At 42.1% G+C, this 25,378-nt stretch overlaps 1 protein-coding gene and 1 non-coding gene across 51 annotated transcripts in view; both read right to left on the bottom strand.

Moving 5' to 3' along the window:
• The window catches only part of USP54 (ubiquitin specific peptidase 54), a 126,363-nt gene that overhangs the window by 28,215 nt on the left and 72,770 nt on the right, over positions 1-25,378 (bottom strand). For 25 of the 50 annotated variants that reach the window (XM_055353442.2, XM_055353436.2, XM_055353458.2 and 22 more), the window contains 11 exons: positions 17,286-17,420; positions 14,756-14,869; positions 14,541-14,623; positions 13,372-13,477; positions 13,114-13,260; positions 11,170-11,319; positions 7,971-8,139; positions 6,303-6,473; positions 2,404-2,535; positions 1,843-2,223; positions 1,380-1,611 (listed from right to left, as the gene is read on the bottom strand). In XM_055353442.2, the coding sequence (XP_055209417.2) occupies positions 1,380-1,611; positions 1,843-2,223; positions 2,404-2,535; positions 6,303-6,473; positions 7,971-8,139; positions 11,170-11,319; positions 13,114-13,260; positions 13,372-13,477; positions 14,541-14,623; positions 14,756-14,869; positions 17,286-17,420 (1,820 nt within the window). Of the gene's footprint in view, positions 1-1,379; positions 1,612-1,842; positions 2,224-2,403; positions 2,536-6,302; positions 6,474-7,970; positions 8,140-11,169; positions 11,320-13,113; positions 13,261-13,371; positions 13,478-13,642; positions 13,709-14,540; positions 14,624-14,755; positions 14,870-17,285; positions 17,421-25,378 lie in introns of all 50 variants that reach the window. The other 25 variants (XM_063709716.1, XM_063709719.1, XM_055353469.2 and 22 more) reach the window with 2 other exon arrangements.
• Positions 751-857, bottom strand: LOC115936180 (U6 spliceosomal RNA). Its single transcript, XR_004071741.1, has one exon. It is a non-coding gene; the product is annotated as a U6 spliceosomal RNA (small nuclear RNA).

Genomic DNA, 25,378 nt, shown 5'->3' with positions numbered 1-25,378 from the left:
GTGCAATGGCACGATCTTGGCTCACTGCAACGTCCACCTCCTGGGTTCAAGCAATTCTCCTGCCTCAGCCTCCCAAGTAGCTGGGATTACAGGCTCCCGCCACCACGCCCGGCTAATTTTTTTTTTTTTGTATCTTTAGTAGAGACGGGGTTTCACCATGTTGGCCAGGCTGGTCACGAACTTCTGACGTCGTGATCCACCCGCCTCGGCCTCCCAAAGTGCTGGGATTACAGGTGTGAGCTACTGCGGCAGGCCTAGTCCGTTTTTGTTTTTTTTTTTTTTTTTGAGATGGAGCCTTGCTCTGTCGCCTAGGCTGGAGTTGCCATGGCACGAGCTCGGCTCATTACCACCTCCACCTCCTGGATTCCAGTGATTCTCCTGCCTTAGCCTCCCAAGTAATTGGGATTACAGACGCCCACCACCATGCCTCACTAATTTTTGTACTAGCCTGGGATTACAGGCGTGAGCCAACACGCCTGACCTAATCTGTTCTTTAATACATTTTTTTACTGTGTATATTTAAGGTATACAACATGACGTTATGAGATACATAGAGACAGTAAAATGGTTACTATAATTGAAGGAAATTAATATACCCATCATCTCATATAGTTACCCATTTTTTTTTGTTTTTGTGGCAAGAGGAGTTAAAATCTACTCATTTACCATGAATCTCATATGCAGTACAATTTTATTAATTGTAGTCATGTTTTACATTAGATCCCTAGACTTGTTTATCCTACATATCTGAAAAATACAGAAATCTTCACAAATTTTTGTGCCACCTTTGAGCAGGAGCCATGCTAATCTTCTCTGTATTGTTCCAATTTTAGTATATGTGCTACCAAAGCAAGCACTAAACAATTATTTCATTATCCTTAGCAAACTAAGACAGGAACAGAAAACCAAATACAGCATATTGTCACTTATAAGTGGGAGCTACGTGGTGAGAACACATGAACACACAGAGGGGAACAACAGACACGGGCCTATCGGAGGGTGGAGGGTGGGAGGAAAGAAAGGATCAGGAAAAATAATTAGTGAGTACTAGCTTAATATGTGGGTAACAAAATAATCTGTACAATGAACTCCTATGACACAAGTTTATCATAACAAACCTGCACATATACCCCCTGAACTTAATTTTTTAAAATTATTTTATACATGATAACTGTATTTCAAATAGAAAGTTCTCTCTCCTTTCTCAAGTGCCTTTGTTCTTCCAGCAGAGGGTGCTGTTGTTATAGGAAGTTGATAGAGCACATAGAGATAATAGCAAAGGCCATCCCTCCACTTGTCTAAGCCATGCCTGAAAGCCCCAAGTAGGTGGCTCACATTGCTGCAAGAGACAATGTTGCTGTTCAAAGGCCAAACAATACCTGTAGACATTTGAGCTCTCAGGCAGGGCTGCATCCAGGCTGACAGGGCTGCTGCTGTTCCTCTCACTGCTTTCATAGCCAGATTCCATTCGCTGGATTAGTCGGGGGTGCTGCTCTAAAAGGTGAGAGCCTGGCCGTGCTGGGCCCCAGCGCTTGTACTGGGGGCTTGGTCCACCAAATCTAATGTCGTAAGAAGGTGGCTTGCTTGGTTCATCTGGTATAAATTCTTTAGCTATCCCAATCAAAAGACAGGTATGGAAAATGAGGTAGATTTAGCATTTGCCTAAAATCAAGACCTAACTAACTCCTCCCTCTAGCTACTTATTCACTGAACTCATATCCCTAAAACACCCGACATCAGAGTAAAAATGCCCCTTGCCAGATGTACCAAAAAACCCAGGTTTTAAAAAGACATAAATCAACTTTATTCAAAAGCCCAATTCTTCCCTAATTATCTCCTCACCTGAATCCTCAGAAAAGGGGCTAAGCTGGGTATAGCCACAGTGCTTCCTTTTGTCCTTACTAAAGATACTGTCAATATTCAGAGATTCTCGTTTGGGTCTCCATGTGGGACGATACTTGCTGGAAGAACTGGATTTTGACTCACTGCTGGTACTCTCTATTTCCCAGTCATGAGAGTGTAAAGGCAGGGTCCTAGGAGGTTTTTTGTCAGGCTGGTCTCCTCCTCTGCCCCCGCAGTGAGAGCCTACATTGGTCTGAGAAGCCAGGGATGGTCTGTTATGGATCATATTGCTGACTGTCTCTTTAAAATCTCTCAGCCTGTTGGTGCTGCTGGATGGTTTGGAGGCATTTCTAGGAGCCTGCTTCTCTTTCAGTGTTTCTCCTAAAAACACAAAGAATGAAAGAAATATAGATGTTTAAAGTGATCACGGATACTAGACCCCAATGTTGAAAAAGCAAAGAAAAGCCCTCTGAACAGAAAGGAGAAGCCAACAGTCTGGAGCATGACAGAAGTTTGATAGAGTGAATGAAGGAGAAAGAGAAGCAGTGCAGAAGGGCTTGCCTTCACTGTGGTATCCCGAGGCCTGGGGCTCATCGCCTTTTCTCCTAACCCGACCAGAGCTCCTCTTGCGCTCTATCAGTGACCCTTTCTTGGATGTGTGTTTCTGATTACATTCACTATCAGTCAGGTGTCCTGAAAAAACAAGGAAATTGGGGTAAGCTGGTATCTGAGACTAACCTCCATCCTCCTGAGAACCTACCTAATCTCCCTTTGGGAGTGCCACAAATTTAGAGTACCCATGGAATAGAAGCTGTAGGGCATAGGCTATCTGATTTCAGTGTAGGAACCTCCCAGTAGATAAATGCAGAGAAGGGCCAGGTGCAGTGACTCACACCTATAATTCCAGCACTTTGGGAGGCTAAGGCGGGCAGATCACTTGAGGCCAGGAGTTCGAGACCAGACTGACCAACATGGCAAAACCCTGTCTCTACTAAAAATACAAAAATTAGTCCGGCATGGTGGCATGTGCCTGTAGTCCCAGCTACTGAGAGGCTGAGGCATTAGAATCACTTGAACCCAGGAGGTTGCAGTGAGCCGAGATCACGCCACTGCACTCCAGCCTGGACGACAGAGCAAGACTCTGTCTCAAAAAAAAAAAAAAAAAGATAAATGCAGAGAAGCTGGGAGCATCCAAATTTACAATGTCTCCTGAGCAATGACCAATCTCAATCCCACTCCTAATCTTCCCCAGTGACCCAGAAGGACTAATGACATGTTTCTAGGTAACTTTTTAAAGGCAAAAGTTTTAAAGATTATATAAAAATGTCAGGTAGCCATATACTTTCACTCTCATAAATTGAAGACAGAGTTTTCCTTTTATTTATTTAGCAACACATATCAAATAAAGTCTGATTTTCAGTACATCTGGTATTATCCTGTATACTCCAGACTTTGCCCACAAGAGCTCTGATTTTATATGGCTTTAAGACCCAGTTCTAAGCTTTCCTTAATTGTGGATCATTTAAAGGACATTTCAACTTTGATTCTCATTCCTATCCCCAACCCATCTTCACGAAACTTGGCTCCATCCAGAGATTACACTTCATAGTTCCTTAATACTAATCACTGGGAAAACCAGGAGAGCTGGGCTCTTTTATGTAACTTGCCCTGCTTCATGCCCATAGTATGCAAATACATGAGCATGATTTGATGACAGCAAAGGTCAGATTCTAAAGGATATAAGCAACTAAATTGCTAGAAGCCAGAGATGAATTAAGCAGGTAAATTAAGTTTGAAGATATGCTTAGAAAAAAAAAACCTAGGTCAAATGCATGGAGAGCTAACAAAAATTTGTTTTCACATGATAGTACATGAAAATCCTTATGCATATTCAAGTATCACCAGTGTAGTGATATGGATACATATTTTCAATCAGTTGCCCCTTGGAATCTTGTATTGCTTTTATTTGGTCCTTTGCTACCTCTGTGCCCACAAGAAAGATTTAAGAGAGGAGGAAATAACTTGGAACAACTAAGTCTTTTTTTTTTTTTGAGACGGAGTCTCGCTCTGTCGCCCAGGCTGGAGTGCAGTGGTGCGATCTCAACTCACTGCAAGCTCCACCTTCCGGGTTCACACCATTCTCCTGCCTCAGCCTCCTGAGTAGCTGGGACTACAGACGCCTGCCACCACACCCAGCTAACTTTTTGTATTTTTTTTAGTAGAGACGGGGTTTCACCATGTTAGCCAGGATGGTCTCGATCTCCTGACCTCGTGATCCACCCACCTTGGCCTCCCAAAGTGTTGGGATTACAGGCGTGAGCCACTGTGCCCGGCCGCAACTAAGTCTTACAAATGTTAAACCAATGGGCATGTTCAAACCATTAACACAAATCAGCCTCTACTGGAAAATATGCTTAGTTTATCCTGTGGCTTGGCTTCTCTCTGGTTCACAGCTTCAAAAAGTGGGTCTAAAAAACTCACACCTGACACAATCAATGCAGTAGTCATCAAAAGAAAGCCAACACAAGTCTGACAAAACCTCTAGGTCCAACTACCAATTTACAAGAAATATAGGACACAGAAATGTGTTAAAGTATACCATAGGAATAAAATCAGCAAAATTCAGAATGTGGGAAATCTACAGGACAAAATACCTAGTTCTAGCAATAAATTGCAAGGAAAAAAAATAGAGGAAAAAACAGTAGATTAAAAGAAATGCAAAGGACTTATCAACTCATCAGAATGCATAGACCTCATTTAGATGCTGAGTCAAACACATAAACCATGAAAATATTATGATACTTATAAGTGGATATGTGAACACTCATTGGTTACCTATCAGTTTTAAGGAATTATCATTACTATTTTTAAGTGTTACAATGCTGGGCTGGGCACGGTGGCTCACGCCTGTAATCCCAGCACTTTGGGAGGCCGAGGTGGGTGGATCACGAGGTCAGGAGATCGAGACCATCCTGGCTAACACGGTGAAACCCCGTCTCTACTAAAAATACAAAAAATTAGCCGGGCGTGGTGGCGGGCGCCTGTGGTCCCAGCTACTCGGGAGGCTGAGGCAGGAGAATGGCATGAACCTGGGAGGTGGAGATTGCAGTGAGCCAAGATTGTGCCACTGCACTCCAGCCTGGGCGACAGAGCAAGACTCCGACTCAAAAAAAAAAAAGGTGTTATAATGCTACGTTTAAAAAGTGATTTCTTATGTTTGAGCAAACATAAGATATATTTATGGAAAATGTGATATAATGCCTGGGATGTGCTTCAAAATAATCCAGGAGTGGGTAAAGGTACAGGTAAAACTAGACTGGCCATGAGTTATAATTATTGAAACTAGGTGATGGGTACATGAATGGGCAGTACACTATTCTATACAGTTTTGAATATCTTTGAAATTCTTGATATTTAAAAAAAAAAGCCCCCACAGCTTATAAACCACCAATCTCAAACAATGAGCTCACAAATTCTCACAGTCCCTAAGAATATGGACACTGTTCTATGCCTTAGGCATTCTATCTCCCAGAATAAACTTTCCATCTCAGCAGTCATTCACTGTTCTTCCCTGTATTGATTTCTTCCTCTGACATGGGCATACTCTCCTACAGATAAACAAAACAATGCAAGAATATTCTCTGCATGGAACTCACAATAACAAATAGATATCTTTCATTCTTTTGCTTCTCTATCCTTCAGGAAGCTTAGCAAGCTGACATGCAGTTGTCCCTCACCAATCCCATAAATAGGCCCCTTCTATCAAAGCTCTTCACTTAGGACAAAGCCTGGCATGAGAACATGATGATGTGCAAGATCACAGGGGCTTAATGGGATACCACAGGAATCAAGAGTATAGGAGAAGAAAAGCAGACTTCAGAATAATCACATCAATAATCACATTACAATCGTCTTTATTGACATGCTGCTATTGACAGGAGTATGTGCAATGGAGCATCACGGTTCATTCAAAACTGTGTTGCTTCTTTGTATCCCATTGAATTGCCCAAATTCTGTGCCATTCTGCCTTTGCGTAACGAACATTTCTGACTTCCCCCAGTTTCTTTCTCCTTTTTTTTTTTTTGAGACGGAGTCTCGCTCTGTTGCCCAGGCTGGAGTGCAGTGGCACGATCCCAGCTCACTGAAAGCTTCGCCTCCTGGGTTCACGCCATTCTCCTGCCTCAGCCTCCCGAGTAGGTAGGACTACAGGTGCCTGCCACCATGCCCAACTAATTTTTTTTTTTGTATTTTTTAGTAGAGACGGAGTTTCACCGTGTGTTAGCCAGGATGGTCTCCATCTCCTTACCTCATGATCCACCCGCCTCGGCCGCCCGCCTCGGCCTCCCAAAGTGCTGGGATTACAGGTGTGAGCCACTGTGCCTGGCCTCGCAGTTTCTTTTTTTAGGAGATCTATGCAGGAATTGATTCAGGCAAGCAGGACCCTCTGTATAAGTCCCTACCTGTGTCCCGACTGCTCTGAGACATGGAATCATTTTCCACATTATAGATGACTGTCCCCTGAGAATCAGAAGAGAAGTGACTGACCACAGACTCATGGTGGGAATGTTTGTAGGGATAGCTCTCCGTTGAGGAATCTGTTCGAGTGTCACTTGAGATGGAGGGCTCCCTCCCTAAGAGGAGGAGGAAACACATATGCAAAAAGTGAGGAAACAGAACAGTAGCAAAGAGAAGGAAAAGAGATGGACACAACAAAGCTCCATAAGGCAAGAACTTCCTAGACACAAGTGTGAGAAGGATATGCTATACCATCAAGCCATTCTTCCCAACACCCAACTTCCAGATCACCCAGACACATGTAAAATTCCTCCCATCCCTGTCCCTACCCTGCTGAAGCCCTCACTTTGCCTGCCACTGTGAAAAACTGTGAGGGTTTTACAAAACCTATCGGGGGAGAAGCAGAAGTGATGAAAAAGTTGTGAAAAGTAAGATCTATTTAGATGGAAAGTCCCAGGACAACCTGTCATACATAGTCAGTTGTTCTCCTATCCCATAATCTTTCTCCTATACTGCCAAGAATGTCAGTTAAATTTTTGAATTGATATTAGATGCATTTTTAATGTCTCTGAGAAATTATTGGGGCTGTTATATGACATACATTAGTATAAATTAGTTCAATCAGACTGCTTCCCTCTGAATACCTAGCTGAGATAAGCATAATAGGACAAATGGGTATTTGACTGAAGGGAGAAGAGGTAGAACAGGTCTGGGTGGGGTATGAGAGGTGGAAGAAAGCACCAGGTACCAAGCAGGAGGGAGGTACAAAGGGGAGAAAGAAAGACGTCAAAGTCAAGTATCTTCTCTTTCAAAATTATATCAAGGGCCAGTACCAGATCCAGAAGAGTAAAATAATATTTCTTCCTCCTTTTCAGTAATCAAGCCAAAACTATTAGGTTATACCTCAAATATATTATAAGATTCTGTGAGCTACCCTAGAACTTTAGCCATCAAGCTGAAAATTGTTTTTACAGAAAGTCGTTACTTAAGTTCTGAAAAATTAACTTAGAAGTGAACAACTGATTCATAAGCAGAGGAATATTACTACTGGACAAGGAATTTTTCCCCCTCCAAGACAGAGTCTTGCTATTTTGCCCAGGCTAGGCTCAAACTCCAGGGCTCAAGTGATCCTCCCACCTCAGCCTCCCAAATAGCTAGGATAACAGGCATGCATCACCCTGCCCAGCTACACATTTGCAATTTTAAAACAAAAATATCTCATGCCAAACAAAATAACTAGCCTTGTAGTGGCTCAAATAAAACAACTCAATTAAGTCGCTGTTAAATTGCTAATAAAAATCAGCCATCCTCACCAATATTAGAAGGTTAAATATTGAGCCTCGCAAACTTAATATCTCAGTCTAAATAAACATAATTTCCTTTTCACTTCTGAGTTGAGGCCAAGTGATTTAGGCAACACTGTTTTGACAACTGAAGGAAATAAAGGCTGGCCCAAGTTAGGCTTCAGCACAAATCGGCACTTCTTTCTTACCTCTAATGGATCCTCTTTCTCCAAGCTAGGTTACGAGCTAAGCACATAATTAACTATGAGTCCCAACTGTTTGATCGCATGGGGTGAGGAGAGAGGAGAGGTAAAGAGCCTGGCTGCTCACCTGAATCTTCACTGTCGTAGCATGTCCTGCTGTATGACTGGAACTCAGCCTGGGGAGGCAGGTCCTGGGTGGACACTGGGGTACCCTGGGGATCTGCATAAAGCAGCAGCAGGGGCTGATAATGCCCCTTGATGCATTTGGTCACCACATCCTTCCATTTGGGCCCAATCTGAACCAGAAACAACCAGAAGAACATGACAATTATACTTTATATCCACAATTCACAACATATCTTTCTGTTCTGTATTTCTAAAGAAAATAAGAGATGAAAAGATAAGAATTGGGTAAAAAGGCAGCAAAAAAGATCTCAGACCTAACACTTTTTAAATTAAATCTTTTTTTTCTTTGCTAAGTCCTTTTAGAAAGCACTAAAATCCTATAGGAGAATAAAAGAATGAATAAAATTAATTTTATTTCTGTGAACCATCAACTCAGTTGTAAAATAGGAATAAAAGTTCTCAAAGGTGGATATGCTACGTGAGGGAACTTCAGCTGCCTTGGTGACCAATTTCTTTTCACAGACATCAAATTAAGCCCTCACTAGAAATTTGCATTTCCTTAGTTTTCTCCTAAATATTAAAATCACTTTCATGAAGCTGAAGAGCAGACAGAAACTCTTTCACAGACTGCCTTAGAACAAATGACATTCAGTTTCAGAGTTCGCAAATGGTAGGATATAAAATGTCAAACTGCTTAGCATAGACAATTGAACCTCTCGGCCTTAGCCCTGTGCTGGATTCAGCTCTGTTACCATAGTGGAAAAGAGAGAACAGCCACAGAATCAATTCAACCCAATCCTCAAACTCACACCATCTTAAGCTTGAACCAGTCACATTTCTTAGATAATGTGCTGCTCTTGGGGTTAGACAACTAGCATAGTGATATGTTCACAACAGATGTCCAGTAAACTTAAAACTGAGTTATTAATTAAAACATTTATATGCTCTTCACATATTAATATAATCATATTTACTACTTTATAAGGGTATTTTCAAATAAAAACCCTAAATCTAAAAGAACTTAAATAAATTGCCCCAAATTACAACAACGCAAAAGAGACAAAGAAAAGAATAAGGGAATTTGACAAATACTTTACTATTTGTGGAAGACACTGCTTAAAGTCTGTGGATTGGTGTAGATTACAGTCACACCTTATCTCCTTATCTGCTAACCTTATCACAAGCAGCTTCCTAACTCATGCAGATCACATAAGCCACTTCAACCACAAACTCTGTGGTTTAGACAGTACCAACTTTCCTGCTTTGTCATTATAACCCTACATGCCTTATAACTATCCCAAAACACATGTTACTCTGTGATGGGGCACTTCAGGGAGACAACAAAGAATAATTTACAGCAGCCCCGAGACAAAGTAGTATGCACTGATAACTCCAAGATCTGAAATTCTGAACTTTGTATTAACCTTATAACCTCATTTGAGGCATTAGAGTGTTCCTACTCAAATCAATCAACACGCACATTAAAAAAAAAAAAAAAAACAACAAAAAAACATTCCTCTCTGGGATCCTAGCTTCCAAGAAGACAAAGAAAAGAAAGAACATGGCATGCCAAAAAGGGCTGTGGCTATGTGCAGCTCACTCGCTGCAAGAACTGTGCCTGAGGCATGCCCAAGGACAAGGCTATTAAGAAGTTTCTCATTCAAGGCCGGGCGTGGTGGCTCACATCTGTAATCCCAGCACTTTGGGAGGCCAAGGCGGGTGGAACACTTAATGTCAGGAGTTTGAGACCAGCCTGGCTAACATGGAGAAACTCCATCTCTCCTAAAAATACAAAAATCAGCCAGGCATGATGCTGCGCGCCCGTAATCCCAGCTACTCGGGAGGCTGAGGCACGAGAATCACTTGGGCCCGGGAGGCAGAGGTTGCAGTGAGCTGAGATCGTGCCCCTGCACCCCAACCTGGGTGACAGAGCAAGACCCTGTGTCAAAAAAAAAAAAAAAAAAAGTTTCTCATTCAAAACATAGTAAAGGCTGCAGCTGTCAAGGACATTTCTGAAGTAAATTTCTTTGATGCCTATGTGCTTCCTAAGCTGTAGGTAAAGCTACATTACTACATGAATTGTGCCATTCATAGCAAGGTAGTCAGTAATCAATCTCCCCAAGCCCAAAAGGTGATAACATCCCCACCCAGATTTAGACCTTCGAGTGCTGACCCATGAGCTCCACCAAAGCCCACATAAGGAGCTGACTCCTCAGGACTGAAGAAAAACTATTTTCTAGAAAAAAAAAAAGGAGATTATAGTTTAAAAAAACACTTTGGGCCAGGCACTGTGGCTCACGCCTGTAAACCCAACACTTTGGCAGGCTGAAGAGGGAGGATCACTTGAGCCCAGGAGTTCCAGACCAGCCTGGGTAACATCTCTAAAACAAAAAAACAAAAAATTTTAACTAGCTGGGTGTGGTGGCCACACACCTATAGTCACAGCTACTCAAGAGACTAAGGTGAGAGGATTGCTTAAACGTGGAAGATAAAGGCTGCAGTGAGCCATTATCATGCCCCTGCACTCCAGCCTGGGCAATAGAGTGAGGAGACCCTATCTCAAAAAATAAAGTAAAATGCTTTGTCACCTATAAATACAAAACTGCTGAATGCCTGGTGAGGGGATTCAGAGGATATAATAGAAGATACATTGTTCCTATCCTCGAAGAACTAGCCATCTTCAGGGGAAGACAAGATGATACCTTCATGAATTCAGTAGGCAGACAGACATAAAAATATAAAATACACCAGGCACAGTGGCTCATGCCTATAATTCCAGCACTTTGGGAGGCTGAGGTAGGTGGATCACAAGGTCAGGAGTTCGAGACCAGCCTGGCAAACATAGTGAAACTCCGTCTCTACTAAAAATACAAAAATTAGCCAGGTGTGGTCACATGCGCATGTACTCCCAGCTACTCAGGAGGCTAAGGTGGGAGAATCGCTTGAACCCAGGAGGCAGAGATTGCAGTGAGCCGAGACCAAGCCACTGCACTCCAACCTGGGTGACAGAGTGAGACTCCATCTCAAAAAAAAAAAAAAAAAATTAAAAAAACAAAACAAAAAAATATATATATATATATGTTTTATAGAAATGTGGGGAGGTCCCATTCAAAATTATGAAAATGAAACACTAAAGACAAATGATTATTCTTTTTTTTTGTAGTCACCAAACACTTCAAAAAGGACTTGACTACTCCTACCTCCTTGACATGAGCATCATCAAAATACATCCATTTGCGAATCTTTGTTTGAAAAAAGAATGTAGAATAATGTTTGCCATAGTAACAGATCATTCCAACTAAGTACAGTTCAGATTGCTTGGCCCGGTCATCCGTCACTCTGAAAAACAGCTGAGGGGAAAGAAGAGAAAAGAAAGCACAGTCACATATTCAACCATTCCACATCATCTCTCAGCAGACTCCACCAACATTTCTTAAGTAAGGTACTGACTTGCTTCTCTTCCCTTCAGTTTAAGATTTTTGTTAGTTTAGATTAATCATCAGAATTTAACTTCAGCACTTTGTGAGGCCAAGGTAAGAGAATTACTTGAGGACAAGAGTTCGAGAACAACCTAGACTAGATAGCAAGACCCTATCTTTAGGCCCAGTGTGGTGGCTCACGCCTGTAATCCCTACACTTTGGGAGGGTGAGGTGAACAGATCTCTTGAGGTCAGGTATTCAAGACCAGCCTGGCCAACATAGTGAAACCCCATCTCTACTAAAAATACAAAAATCAGCTGGGTGTGGTGGTGCATGTCTGTAATCCCAGCTACTTGAGACGTTGAGGCAGGAGGCAGAGATTGCAGTGAACCGAGATCATGACACTGCACTCCAGCCTGGGCGACAGAGCAAGACCCCATCTCAAAAAAAGAAAGAAAGAAAGAAAGAAATTAACCCAAAAAGATAAAAAGTAAGGAAAAGCAAGACAGATAGTGGCCAGTAAACTGGTATGGTGATGATCTTTCTTCATACCTTTCAATAATTTTCTTACCAGGGCCTATCATAAGAGGAGCCAGGAAAGTTGGATTAAAAAAAAAAAAAACAAAAAAAAAAACCAGCTGGCCATGGTGGCTCACGCCTGTAATCCCAGCACTTTGGGAGGGGGAGGCAGGCGGATCACGAGTTCAGGAGATCGAGACCATCCTGGCTAACATGGTGAAACTCCGTGTCTACTAAAAATACAAAAAATTAGCTGGGCATGGTGGCAGGCACCTGTAGTCCCATCTACTGGGGAGGCTGAGGCAGGAGAATGGCATGAACCCAGGAGGCGGAGCTTGCAGTGAAGGGAGATCACACTACTGCACTCCAGACTGGGCGACAGAGCAAGACTCCATCTCAAAAAAAAAAAAAAAAGAAACAATTGCTTTTGTTTTTAAGAGACAGGGTCTTGCTATGCTGCCTAGGCTAGAATGTAGTGGCTATTCACAGGCAGAATCATTGCACACTACAGCCTTGAACTCCTTAAGCAATCCTCCCACCTCAGCCTCCTGAGTAGCTGGGACTACAGGTAGGCACTGGTGAAAAATGGAGATTTTATTGCTCACAGCCTACTCAGGTAAGATTCCTTGGGAAGAAAACCTAAAATAAGATCCCAGAAAGTTCATTTATTCTCAGTCATGGCTTAATGACATTAAAAAACAATAACAAAGGTTCTCTTTAGTCCCAGTATTATCCCAGACATTAGTTCCACACTGTGAATTTCATATTTTTGGGCTCAGGTCACCAACTTTTAACTTCTTCACCTACTATAGCAGTTCTAGTCAGGAATGCCCCTCTTTGGACCTTACTACCTCCCATGGTTGAATACCCTTCCCTACTTTATACTCGTATAAACTAACAATCAATAGAACATATAATAACTCTTTGAATTACTGATTTATTTTTATCAGTAGCTAAGCTCTGCCTATCCTGTCTTTCAAGGCCAAGTCATCCCATTTCTTCTTAAAAACTCTTTGCCACCTATAAAAGGAGGTATATGAGCACATACCTGCAAACACGGGTATCTGTACACAAATAAGTTTATCTGTCCAAAACATTATAATACTTGTCATCTAGGACATACCTGTTTGTCTAGTGCTCACTGCTCCTAAGCAATACTAAGACGCAAAAACTCAAAGTGAGAGATAAAGGTAACTAACACGCACATCACCCAGCTTAAGGCAGGTTCCCAGGCTGTGGATAACATCTTCTGCTAAGTCTGAGTGGTCTGAGTCCCATACCAGCCCAATCGTGATAATCTGTGGAGCATTCATCAACACACGGCGAATCCTGATCCTCTCTCCACAGTTGCTCTGAAATACATATATAAGGCTAGTTCAACATGTTTCCCACTGGCTTTGCATCAATTCCACTGATCGACGCTTCCCTTTCCCACTCCAAACCCCACCCCTGATTTAACTCACTGGACAGTTCCGCAGATCCCCCATGGTGCTGGCATTCTGCAGCAGCTCACCAAACATGCTTGGTGAAGGTTTCTCTCGTCTTTCCAGCATACAAATAGCCTGATTGCTTCAAGATGGGGAATAGAAGGGGGATGATGGTTTGTATTTAGTTACTGCTAAATCAAACATTAATGTACATTCCTAACTCACACATTTGACTTTCTTCCTCTGCCCCCTATACCAAAGCCCCTGACCAGGCTCAGTGTCCCATAAACACAGTAAGTACCTCTACCTGTCCCCAGATCCAAAGCTCATAGAATCCCCACTCCTCCTCCCACTTTGCTGGCCAGTACTGAGCCTAAGAAAAGGGGAGGGATGGGAGACGAAAGAAGGAGAACAAAAATTATTTTTAAATTACTGTTCTGCATTCCTACAATATAGCACAGACTCAGCAATAAGGATATAAAACTATTTGTGTTTTTATTGTTGTTGGTGGTGGTTTTTTTGAGACGGGGTCTCGCTCTGTTACCTGGCTGGAGTGCAGGGGCTCAATCTCAGCTCACAGAAACCTCCGCCTCCTGGGTTCAAGCAATTCTCATGCCTCAGCCTTCAGAATAGCTGGGATTACAGGCACGTGCAACCATGCCTGGCTAATTTTTGACATTTTTAGTAGAGACAGGGTTTTGTCATGTTGGCCAGGCTGGTCTCGAACTCTTAGCCTCAAGTGATCCGCCGACCTGGGCCTCCCAAAGTGCTAGGATTATAGGCATGAGCCACCATGCCCGGCCAAGATATAAAACTATTTGAATGTCTCCAATTAAAGTCCAATAGGCCAGGCACCGTGGCTCACGCCTGTAATCCCAGCACTTTGGGAGGCCAAGGCAGGTAGATCATTTGAGGTCAGGAGTTCAAGACCAGCCTGACCAACATGATGAAACACCGTCCTACTAAAAATACAAAAAAATTAGCGCGGTGTGTACTATTTGTAGAAGTAGCTGGAAGTCTCAGCTACTTGGGAGGTGGAGGCAGGAGAATCGCTTGAACCCAGGAGGCGGAGGTTGCAGTAAGCCGAGATTGTGCCACTGCACTCCAGCCTGGGCAACAGAGCGAGACTCTGTCTCAAAAAAAAAAAAAGTCCAATCAACTGGAGGAATGCCTAAAGACACAACAGAAAATCTTGTAAGACTCACCAAAGGGAAGTGGTGGAGATATAATGTACCATCTGGATGAAAGGCAGCGGATCAGAAGTGGCACCACAGCTAGTACATACACACTGGGCAAAAGAGAAAAAGGCAAAACCAAGCCACCATAATCAGGAACTGTTTTGGCACCCATTTAACACCCCATATCCCAGGATAAAGTGTTCTGGAAGAAATGTCTAAAAAAAGATGGAGCTAGAGTTCACCTGCTCAAACAATGTCATTGCAAATTTCTGATGGGAAATGCAGTGTTGGGCAGTACATATATCCTCTTTGGTTTCATCAGCAATGTGGAAGTGAATTCTCATCAGGAGGTTTTCCTGACAGGGAAAGAACAAAAGCAGTATACCAACAATATTTAATAGACAAATACATAAATTGGTAAGCAGCTTACCCATAGAAACAGCAACCCTTCTGGAAGGTAGGAATATTTTGATTTTTAAAAATTTTTATTTTAAAATAATTATAAATTCATAGCAAGTTTCAAAAATGTACAGGAGATCCCCTGTACCCTTCACCCAGCTTCCTCCAACAGTAACATCTGTGTTTTTTTTGTTTGTTTTTTTGTTTTTTGAGACGGAGTCTCGCTCTGTCACCCAGGCTGGAGTGCAGTGGCTCAATCTTGGCTCACTGCAAGCTCCGCCTCCCGGGTTCACGTCATTCTCCTGCCTCAGCCTCCCGAGTAGCTGGGACTACAGGCGCCCGCCACCACGCCCAGCTAATTTTTTGTATTTTTAGTAGAGACGAGGTTTCACCGTGTTAGCCAGGATGGTCTCGATCTCCTGACCTCGTGATCCGCCCGCCCCGGCCTCCCAAAGTGCTGGGATTACAGGCGTGAGCCACCGCACCCGGCACATCTTTGATAACTGTATCAGGAAATGGACATTGATAGAATCCAGACTTTATTCAGATTTCACCAGTTTTACATGCATTCATTTGTGTGTGTGTATGTATAGCTCTATGCCATTTTATCAAGATATAGACCAGTTCCATCACAAGGCTCCCTCATGCTGACCATTTAGAGCCTTACCCATCCAATCCTAACCCTAACCTGTGGTAATCACTAATGTCTTCTCTCATCTCCATCATTTTATTTCAAGAATGTTATATAAATGGGATCACATACCACATAACCTCTTTTTTTTTTTTTGAGACACACTCTGGCTCTGTCGCCCAGGCAGGAGTACAGTAGTAGAGCGATCTCGGCTCACTGCAACCTCTACCTCCTGGGTTCAAGAGATTCTCCTGCCTCAGCCTCCCAAGTAGCTGGGATTACAGGTATGTGCCACCACGCCTGGCTAAGTTTTGTGTTTTTAGTAGAGACTGCGTTTCACCACGTTGACCAGGGACCAGGCTGTTTTCGAACTCCTGACCTCAAGTGATCCGCCCGCCTTGGCTTCCCAAAGTGCTGGGATTACAGGAGTGAGCCCGGCCAGCATATAACCTTTTGATATTACATTTTTCACTTTCCCTTGAGATCTGTCCAAGTTGTGTAAATCAATAGTTTCTTTTTATTTTTATAAAAATACTTAATGCTTTGTATTGCTGCATAGTTCTTCACGGTACAGAAGTATCATCATTTGTTTAACCATCTACTCACTGAAGGACATTTGGGTTGTTTCCAGTTTTTTACTATTATGAATAACACTTCTATGAACATTCATAAACAGGTTTTGTTTTAATATAAGTTTTCATTTCTGTGGGATACATGTCCAGGAATGTAATTGCTAGATCATACGGTAGTTTACATGTCTAGCTTTTTAAGAAACTGCCAAACTGTTTTCCAGAGTAGCTATACCATTTTACATTCCCACCAGCAATATATCAGTGATCCAGTTCCTCAGGAGCACCTCTGATTTGGGGCCACATTTTACCCTGTGATGAGATATGTATCACTCTCAAATTTTCTTTTCTTTTCTTTTTTTCTTTTGAGACAGAGTCTCACTGTGTCACCCAGGCTGGAGTACAGTGGTGCTATCTAGGCTCACTACAATCTCCTCCTCCCAGGTTCAAGTGATTCTCTTGCCTCAGCCTCCCAAGTAGCTGGGACTATAGGCGCCCGCCACCATGCCTGGCTAATTTTTGTATTTTTAGTAGAGATGGGTTTTCGCTATGTTGTCCAGGCTAGTCTTGAACTCCTGACCTTGTGATCTGCCTGCCTTGGCCTCCCAAAGTGCTGAGATTACAGGCATGAGCCACCATGCCCAGCCTCAAATTTTCTAAATGGATTTACAGAGAGTCTTTCGAAGGTTGATGTATAGAACACAGAGTTCAGAAGAGCGAGGGGCATTGGAGGCAATGTAGCTATATAGCACATCACACTTATGCTAGGGACTCAGTTATTCCCTGATTAATTATCTTTAGAAATGGAGGAGCAGCATCAGTATTAGCATCACTTAGGAACCTGTTAGATACAGATATTCCGGGACTCCTCTGCCGGGCCTACTGTATCAGAAGCTCTGGGGGTACAATTTGTATTTTAATGAGCCTTGGATACTCTGAAGGTGAGAGCTGATGTTTTATGCAATGACAAGCACAAAACCACCAGCCTAAAGGAAAAATAATAACACACTGCTATAACAGAGACATTTTAGATCCCTGAAAAATCAGAGAAAACTCCTAGTTCTAACTGTAGAGATAAGGGCACAGCAAATTCCACCATAAAGTAGCCAGTCCCTGATGGAGACCATCAGCAGTCCCACCCCATATCAAAGAGGGCCAGAGGCCAGCACTTACAAAGCACTCTGCAGCATCATCCATAATTCCCAGCTGGAAACGTTGTTCATCCTGGAAAGTCTTTGCCAGAGCACTGCGGAGAGTGTCAGATGGAAGCACTTTTTCACTACTACACTGAAACTGGTTAAAGATTCCCTATAGGGAAGAGGTTAGACAAGAGAAAAAGTACAATGCTGTTATTAAACTTCTATACATCCTAGTCTGTCATGCTAGCATCTCCATGATGATAGCTATGAAACCAAATGTGCTTCCCATGGGTTGACATGCTTGCAGTTAGTAATTAAAAATAAAATCAAGAGTCAGAATGAAGGGCATGATCTGTGCTAATAAAGATCCTCACTCCTTCATCTGAGTGTGATGCCAAGGACACATTAGGAGAAACCACTGTCATGAATTAATGTAATGCAGTTACCTCATTTCCTCTTCCTCTAATACAGACAGAAGTAAATGGGTTAGGTAAAAAAAGAAAAATTACACGTAAATGTTATCGACAAATTATTTTCTGGGGGTTCATCCTATGAATCTTGACCCCCTTTCTTTTAAAATTTCCAGCTAATATAAAATTACCAAAAAGTGCAAAGACTAATATAACAAAAATCTGTGAGTCTAATACCCAGAAATAAACATTCTATCATGTTTACTTTCATCTACAGATAATGCTGAAGTCTTGTTTAAGACTGCCCCACTCTCTACCAGCCACTCATATCATAAATTTGTTGTATAATCTGTTTTTAATAGTTTTACATATATATCCCTAAATAATACATAGGATACTTTTGTGTATATTTGTGGGTTTTTTGTTTTTGTGTGTGTGTTCTTGTTGTTGTTTTTTTGAACAGGGTCTTGCTTTGTCACCCAGGCTGGAGTGCAGTGGCATGAACGTGGCTCACTGTAGCCTCAACCTCCTGCCTCAGCATCCTGAGTAAATGGGACTACAGGCATGCACCACCACACACCGCTAACTTTTTAATTGTTTTGTAAGAGATGGGGTCTCACCATGTTGTCCAGGCTGGTCTCAAACTCCTGGGCTCATGCAGTCCTCTCACCTTGGCCTCTAAAAGTGCTGGGATTACAGACGTGAATCACTGCGCCCAGCCCTATTAGTATTTTTCACGTAAAAAGTATCACACTGAATTTTACTTGTTGTTTTTTGTTTTTTATTTAGCATCGTTTTTGAGATCTATCCATGATGATATAGATATAGACCTGGTACACCTTTTCTCTGCTGTATAGCATTTTTATCGGGTCACTAACCCACATCTATTTATCCATTTCTTTACTGACAGACATTTTGGCTGTCTCCAATTTTTTGCTATTACAAAGACACAATGCCAACTTATACTTCTACCAATATATAGTAAAAATTGCCCCATATTCTTGTCAAAAATTAATACTGTGAGACCATTTAGTTTTAATTTAGTCTTTAATTTCGTCTTTCTGGGTCCTTTGTATTACTTGTGGCAAATATATTCTCCCAATCTACTGACCTTGGTGTATTTGAATGCACATCACTTTTTAATTTTGGTGTAATTAAATGTATCTTTTCCATCTTTACCTACATCTGAACCCTGATGAATATCATGTCCAAAGAGTAGAATCAGCCAGGTGCAGTGGCTCACGCCTATAATGCCAATACTTGTAATCACTTGAGCTCAGGAGATCAAGACCAGCCTGGGCAACATGGTGAAACCCCGTCTCTACTAAAAATACAAAACTTAGCCCAGCATGGTGGTGCATGCCTGTAGTCCTGCTACTCGGGAGGCTGAGGCAAGAGAATCACTTGAACCCAGGAGGCTGAGGCTGCAGTGAGCTGAGATCATGCCACTGCACTCCAGCCCGAACTGCTTTAAAGTTCATATGGAACCAAAAAAGAGCCTGCATTGCCAAGACAATCCTAAGCAAAAAGAACAAAGCTGGAGGCATCATGCTATCTGACTTCAAACTATACTACAAGACTACAGTAACCAAAACAGCATGGTACTGGTACCAAAACAGAGATATAGACCAATGGAACAGAACAGAGGCCTCAGAAATAATGCCACACATCTACAACAATCTGATCTTTGACAAACCTGACAAAATCAAGAAATGGGAAGGGATTTCCTATTTAATAAATGGTGCTGGGAAAACTGGCTAGCCATATGTAGAAAGCTGAAACTGGATCCCTTCCTTTCACCTTATACAACAATTAATTCAAGATGGATTAAAGACTTAAATATCAGACCTAAAACCATAAAAACCCTAGAAGAAAACCTAGGCAATACCATTCAGGACATAGGCATGGGCGAGGACTTCATGACTAAAACACCAAAAGCAATGGCAATAAAAGCCAAAATATGCAAATGGGATCTAATTAAACTAAAGAGCTTCTGCACAGCAAAAGAAACTACCATCAGAGTGAACAGGCAACCTACAGAATGGTAGAACGTTTTTGCAATCTACCCATGTGACAAAGGGTTAATATCCAGAATCTACAAAGAACTTAAACAAATTTACAAGAAAAAAAAATAACCCCATCAAAAAGCGGGCAAAAGATATGAACAGACACTTCTCAAAAGAAGACATCTATGCAGCCAACAGACACATGAAAAAATGCTCATCATCACTGGCCATCAGAGAAATGCAAATCAAAACCACAATGAGATACCATCTCATGCCAATTAGAATGGTGATCATTAAAAAGTCAGGAAAAAACAGATCCTGGAGAGGATGTGGAGAAATAGGAACGCTTTTACACTGTTGGTGGGAGTGTAAATTAGTTCAACACTGTGGAAGACAGCGTGGTGATTCCTCAAGGATCTAGAACTAGAAATACCATTTGACCCAGCAATCCCTTTACTGGGTATATACCCAAAGGATTATAAATCATGCTACTATAAAGAGACATGCACACGTATGTTTATTGCAGCACTATTCACAATAGCAAAGACTTGGAACCAACCCAAATGCCCATCAATGATAGACTAGATTAAGAAAATGTGGCACATATACACCATGGAATACTATGCAGCCTTAAAAAAAATGAGTTCATGTCCTTTGCAGGGACATGGATGAAGCTGGAAGCCATCATTCTCAGCAAACCATCACAAGGACAGAAAACCAAACACCGTATGTTCTCACTCATAGGTGGGAATTGAAGAATGAGAACACTTGGACACAGGGCAGGGAACATCATACACCGGGGCCTGTCAGGAGGTGGGGGGCTGAGGGAGGGATAGCATTAGGAGAAATATCTAATATAAATGACGAACTGATGGGTGCAGCAAACCAACACATGTATACCTATGTAACAAACCTGCACGTTGTGCACATGTACCCTAGAACTTAAAGTATAATTTTATTAAAAAAGTAATTTATTCATATTACAATATCCAAGTTTTATTTTTCAGACATATTACTAACAAGACCAGAAATAAGACCATTTTATAAACCTACCTATGTGATCTAAGAATAGGAGGCCCCACCAACCTTGAGTGGTCAATTCTTGGTTTTCCTCTTACTTGACCTATCAGCAGCATTTAACTCAGCTAATCTTTAAAATACTTCCTTCCCTTGGTTCCAGGGCACCCCTTCAGGTTTTCTTCCTACCTCAGTGGTCAATGGTCACTCCTTATCAGTCTCCTTTGCTGGTTCCTTTTCAATTCCAAAACTCAGGCCTTGGACCTCTTGACTTCCCTAAAGTCACTCACATTCTTAGTGGTCTCATCTAACATGGTTTTACATACACATACATTGACAATTCCCAAAATTACACTAACAGCCCAAATCTCCCTCCTGAATTCCAAATTTGTAGTTGGCAAAAACTACAACTGCTTTTGTACCAACCTAATGTATCTAACTATATATTGGATGTCTACATTTGAATATCAATGGGCATTTCAAATTTAACATTCCCCAAACTAAATGTTTTATGTTTCCTCCCAACATCCACATTTTGCCTTCTTGTCCCTTCTCAGTAAACACCGCCACCATCCTTGCAGTTGTTTAGGTCGAAAACCTTGGAAACCACCTGTGACCCTTCCCTTGCTTTCACAACTCCCATCCAATCTACAGGCAAATCCCCTATTTCCACTCTCAAATATATCTAGACCCTATTCCACTCTCAAATATATCTAGACCCTACACTGCTCACCACCTCATCTGCTATCAGCCTAGTCCAAGTCATCTCACCTCTTCACTGGATAATTGCAATAGTTTCCTGACTGATCCCCTTGTCTCCCTGCAGAAACACACAGCAGACAAATACAGCAATCATATGATTTTTTTAAAATATAAATCAGATCATATCATTCTTCTGCTCAAAACTCTCTAAAGGCTTCCCATGGCATACACAGTAAAAGCCAAACTGCTGAGTCCTTACGTAATCTGGCCTACGATTCCACTTCTTTGTTTTGTTTTGTTTTTGAGATGGAGTCTCACTCTGTCACCCATGCTGGAGTGCAGTGGTGTGATCTCGGCTCACTGTAACCTCCACCTCCCAGATTCAAGCGATTCTGCTGCCTCAGCCTCCCAAGTAGCTGGGACTACAGGTATGTGCCACTACACCCTGCTAAGTTTTGCATTTTTAGTAGAGACCGGGTTTTGCTATGTTGGCCAGGTTGGTCTTGAATCCCTGATCTCAGATGATCCACCCGCCTCAGCCTCCCAAAGTGCTGGGATAACAGGCGTGGGCCACCACGCCCAGCCATACTATTCTACTTCTGGTTCACCCTACACCAGCTGGCCCCTCACTATGCCCCAAACCTACCATGTATATCTCTGCACTTGAGTTCTATGCCTGGATCATTCTTCCTCTAGATATGTATGGCTCAATCACTCATTTCATGTGGATTTTTTATCCAAATACTACCTTCTCTATAATAGAGTACTTCCTGATCACCCTCTTTAAAATTGTAAGCTCCACCCTCCCTTCCCCAAACTCCCCACTCTTACATATTTTTTCTCTATAGCAATTATTACTATCTGTCATACTATATATTTTACTTGTTGTCTGATTCCAATATTGAGAATATAAGGACATAAATCTTTATCCTTTTATTCTGTGTATATTCCCAGCAACTAGGACAGTACTGGCATACAAAGTGTAACCGATAACTATTTTTAAATGAATCAATTAATCATTATGTGATGCGGGTAGATCTAAGGGGGAGATATTATTAAAATCTCTATTTTTGTTTAAATAAGTAAGGAATCACCTTAAAAACCAGAACAACTTTCTTAAGGTAATATAACCAGTTAGGACAAAATAAGACTAAATTTAGTTCTGCTAATTTCAGGTCAAAATTGTTTTTCCGGCGAGGCGTGGTGGCTCACGCCTGCAATCCCAGCACTTTGGGAGGCCGAGGTGGGCGGATCACGAGGTCAGGAGATGGAGATCATCCTGGCTAACAAGGTGAAACCCCGTCTCTACTAAAAATACAAAAATTAGCCAGGCGTGGTGGCAGGCGCCTATAGTCCCAGCTACTGCGGAGGCTGAGGCAGGAGAATGGCGTGAACCCAAAAGGCAGAGCTTGCAGTGAGCCGAGACTGCACCACTGCACTCCAGCCTGGGTGACAGAGCAAGACTCTGTCTCAAAAAAAAAAATTGTTTTTCCCATTCTGCCCTCTCACTAGCACCTTTCCTCCTCATACACACTGAATATCTACTCCTGCAGCAGCTCAAGAACAGATTACTGTGTAACCTGCTATTATGTTCCTACAAATGTCTCCATATGATGTGAGGGAGGCAGTGCCAGCAATACATATTTAGTATTATTTAATAAGCTGTGAGGGAAATCTGTTATAATTACTCCACATTATTTTGGCTTAACCTAGAAATTTATACACAAGTCCACTATAAGGTCAAGGAAAGGCAGGCCAGGGCCTTCCATAATTTGTTACTGGAAGGGGAAGAATGTCTATCAGTAACCTCTTAAACTAGACCAAAAGGAATTATCTAGGTCCACAGTTAAATAATTGGATATGTGTCCAGTGACCTATGGGATTTTGAACCTTTGGAGAAATAAGGAGAAACAAAGGAAAAGGAAGAGGGAAAAAGCAGTGACTGCTTTTACAAATTGCATAGTGGCCTGACGACATGATGATTTGTTGAAAGAAGGTCAACCCAGCTTGGCAAAATTTAGTGACCACTATTACATCCCAGCCTGTTGCTCTTCTCAATTGTTACTGGTAAGAAATTACTACTGACATAGGCTCTATTACAGAACAAAGGATGGATGAGGTTTGGTCCTTTGTTCAAAATCCAAAATTGGTTCCAAAACAAACCAATAGGAAATTATTTCCAGGATAGTTCTATACAAATCTGAAATTTATAAACTCTGGCCCCTTTAGTCTTCTTCAACTGGATTTCCTCAAGAATTAAGCCCTAATACTCTAGGGCCTCAACTGTTCCTAATGAAATAGCAACTCTCCTATGCATAGCACTAGCTATATGCCATCTTGAAGAGAATTAAGAAAATAGTCACTCTAATCACTTTGTGTTCTGTGGTTCAGATGACCCTGTTAGAGAAAGACAGGGCTCCACTCAGAGATGGTATGGTGTAATGGTTAAGAGACTGGATTCTGGAGCTAAAATGGGTTCAAAATCCCAAGGCTGATACTTCAGCTATATGATCTTGGGTAAATTATTTAACTTCTTAAGGCCTCAGTTTCTCTTTTAAAAGAGAGTTTAATAATAGCATTTACACCAGCCTGACCAATATGGTGAAATCCCGTCTCTACTAAAAATACAAAAATTAGCCGGGCGTTGTGGTGAGCGCCTATAGTCCCAGCTACTTGGGAGGCTGAGACAGGAGAATTACTTGAACCTAGGAGGCGGAGGTTGCAGTGAGCTGAGATCGTGCCACTGCATTCCAGCCTAGGTGATAGAGTGAGGCTCCGTCTCAAAAAAAAAAAAAAGTATTTACTGCCCAGGGTTATTTGAGGATTAAATGAGTACACACACACACACACACACACACATATATATAAGATATACATCAGCCGGGCGTGGTGGCCCATGCCTGTGATCCCAGCACTTTGGGAGGCTGAGTCGGGAGGATTACCTAAGGTCAGGAATTCGAGACCAGCCTGGCCAACATTGTGAAACCCCATCTCTACTAAAAATACAAAAATTAGCCAGGTGTGGTGGCAATCACCTGTAATCCCAGCTACTCAGGAGGCTGAAGCAGGAGAATTGCTTGAACCCGGGAGGTGGAGGCTGCAGTAAGCTGAGATCACACCACTGTACTCCAGCCTGGGCGACAGAGTGAGACTCTGTCTCAGGAAAAAAACAAACAAAAATATAAATGTATATATCCTAGACTAATCTCTGTCAGTGTGATAAGTGCTAAATGTTAGGTATTATTACTATTATTGTATTTGGGAGTCATTTCACGTTGCTAAAGAGCCTGTCTGTCACTGTCCTATGATGAAAGAAGGGATCTGAGTCAGGTGCTTCTACCTTGAGCTACTTCCTCAGTCTCTGAGATCTGAGTAGGAAGAACTACAGTTTTTTCTATTCTCCATTCTGTTTCTCCCACTCAAAGGAGGCATATTTCCCATGACCTAGATAACAAGGGTTTCAGTAGAGAAAGGGAAAGGTCTTAAGGTCAGAGCTCTGACTGCACCCAGAGTGGGTCTGTAACAATAGATCTGGCTCCCCAGTTCAGTGGTATCAACGCCTCCACGATATAATCTTTTCTCACCTGTTAATTACAGGCAGCCTTCCTCATACACACTGAGAATCTGAATGCATTCAGAATGGCCTCTGACTACATCTTCTTTATTCTCTTATTTTAATTATTGTTGTCAGTCTTGCTCTGCTATTGTTAGGAAGAAGCAAGTGTATTAGGGGTAAAGCTGACTGAGCCCGCCCAGCATGCATCTGTGGAGCTCTGGAAGAAGCTGTAGCACAAAGCCCCTCTGTTAGAGCAGCACACTAACCTCTGTGTGTCCCTCTCACATGAGCACAGGGACTGGAATGGGCCTCCTCCCGTTCTCTTTTTCACCCTCCTCCCACCTTTCCCAGAGGGAGATCCTGTTCACACCAAAGAAAGCCAAGAACATTTAGTTCAGCAGTAAGAACAGGTGGCAGCACCAATAAGGAACAAAAA

Source organism: Gorilla gorilla, chromosome 8 (assembly GCF_029281585.2).
Source record: "Gorilla gorilla gorilla isolate KB3781 chromosome 8, NHGRI_mGorGor1-v2.1_pri, whole genome shotgun sequence".
NCBI lineage: Eukaryota > Metazoa > Chordata > Mammalia > Primates > Hominidae > Gorilla > Gorilla gorilla.
Note: the sequence above shows the minus strand (reverse complement) of the source record. Positions and strands in the feature narration are given on the sequence as shown.